Below are 1,859 nucleotides of genomic sequence, written 5' to 3' on the forward strand. Positions count from 1 at the left end.
AACGCTCAGTCATCTCTTTTAATTAATTTTAAGTTTCGAACAGTTACTGTGTGAAAGACTTTAAGTAGGGGAAGCCGGAAGGGAAAACAAAAGAATAAAAAATATTTAGATGGACAAAATGAAAGGGAAAAGGGCCAAAAAGTGGTGGTTAGGAACAAGGAGTTCATCGGAACTTTTTTGGCAGAAAATTACATTGTATGTACAAGATTGAAATTATTTTTTATATGTATACAATAGATGTTAAATTAAAAATTCCCCTTTGGGTGTTTACTTTTTCATATTTTGAATTCCTCCGTGAAAATCACTACTCGAACATTGAATATGATCAACTAGATAGATATAAATAGATGTTTTGGGCGTTACAGAATTCAGATTAGTCTAGTATATGGTTTCATAGAAGATCAAATATATATCCAATTCTCTGATCTCAAAATGACATAAACAGCGAAGACAAATTCCCACAAAGCAATATAATATGTACACATCTCTCAATTAGCTTCAAAATAAATGGAACTCTTAAATTTAAAACGGTTTAATTTACAATAGCTTATAAGATCCATCAATATATATATCAGTATGATCACAAAGGATTGCTAATATAGAAAACCCAATGTTGTCCATCAACTTGAACAGTGAGATTATGAGCACGAGCGAACAAATTGACAGCCCTTCTCACTCCTCTGTTATCAGCCGCGGTGAAATAGTCATGTCCAAATATAACTCCACCTTCTAAACCGGGCTTCAACAGCTTGAAAGCCCGGTTTATATCGGACCAAGCCGAGTGAAAATCATGTCCGGCATCAACCTCAATCAACTCACCAAACACACCCCACTCACACAGCTTCTCCAGCGCTGATCCGCTGGAGAAAGGCGTGTACACTACGGTCTCCGTAGCGTTCGCCTGCATCACGTTCTGCATGAACTGATACATCAGCAAAACGTCTCCATTTACCATCTTCATGTCTTTCATCCGCAAATGATCTGAAAAACCCGGCCATCCACGAAAATCATCTATACAGACGATTTGAGTGTCGTATAAACCCAACCGACGGGTCAATTCAAACATATGAAGAGCAGATGCACCCAAAAACGTACCTACTTCAATTATGGTCTTGGGTCGGACCTTCCGGATTAAGTTCTCGAAAACCGCGCCGTTTGATCCCCATCCTTTGATCCACTTTTTCCTGAGGAGACTCTCCACGTGTGATGGCGGGAAATTCTCCCACGGAGATGTTCCCTTGAAGACACGTTCCAGAATTTTCCGACGGATGTGTTGCTGTGGAACCGCCTCACCACATACCGCCCCAAAATCACTGTGGTCGCCGCCTAATTCTGTTGTTGCACGGTTAATTACCGTGTTTACATGGGCGACCACAGTGTTTATATGATCAGGTGGGTTGCTATTGTTACGCGTAGAGCTAGACAGATAACCGAGCGAATAAGCTAAAAGGAGACAAAGGAAGTACAAAACGGGTTTAGCAAAAGATGAAATTTTCTTTGATGAGTAACGAAGATGCTGAGGTTCTTGTTTCATGCTAGGCAAATTTACAGTGAATAATTATATTTGATGAAAGTATTAAAAGCTTGGAAATTTTTTTGGGCTCTCTACCTATTTTGTTGCTACAATTTTACTTATGGTTGAATAATTAATGATTATTTTGTTTGCTTGCTTATTGTACTTTCTCTCTTTTTCTTATATCTGAATTAGTCAACTATATTATTAAATTAAATGCAGAGGGAGCCATCTTAAGTTTAGGTGCATTTTTACATTATTATATATTATATAGTAAAAAATTTGTTAGGGACAGTCTCAGTGATCTCATCAGATTTAGCTTCTTAATATTAACTTGCCTATTTTA

At 37.7% G+C, this 1,859-nt stretch overlaps 1 protein-coding gene across 1 annotated transcript; it reads right to left on the minus strand.

The window, feature by feature from the left end:
* Positions 1 to 533: 533 nt before the first annotated feature.
* Positions 534 to 1,617, minus strand: LOC102590560 (uncharacterized). The gene has a single exon (XM_006357491.2). It carries the CDS (start codon positions 1,532 to 1,534, stop codon positions 581 to 583), a length of 954 nt encoding a protein of 317 aa, XP_006357553.1. The 5' UTR covers positions 1,535 to 1,617; the 3' UTR covers positions 534 to 580.
* Between the last annotated feature and the right edge of the window lie 242 nt (positions 1,618 to 1,859).

This window comes from Solanum tuberosum, unplaced genomic scaffold, assembly GCF_000226075.1.
Source record: "Solanum tuberosum cultivar DM 1-3 516 R44 unplaced genomic scaffold, SolTub_3.0 scf00233, whole genome shotgun sequence".
Classification (NCBI taxonomy): domain Eukaryota; kingdom Viridiplantae; phylum Streptophyta; class Magnoliopsida; order Solanales; family Solanaceae; genus Solanum; species Solanum tuberosum.

Coding starts and splice junctions, on each gene's coding strand:
- LOC102590560 (XM_006357491.2), bottom strand. CDS start 1,534: ATGAAACAAGAACCTCAGCATCTTCGTTACTCATCAAAGAAAATTTCA.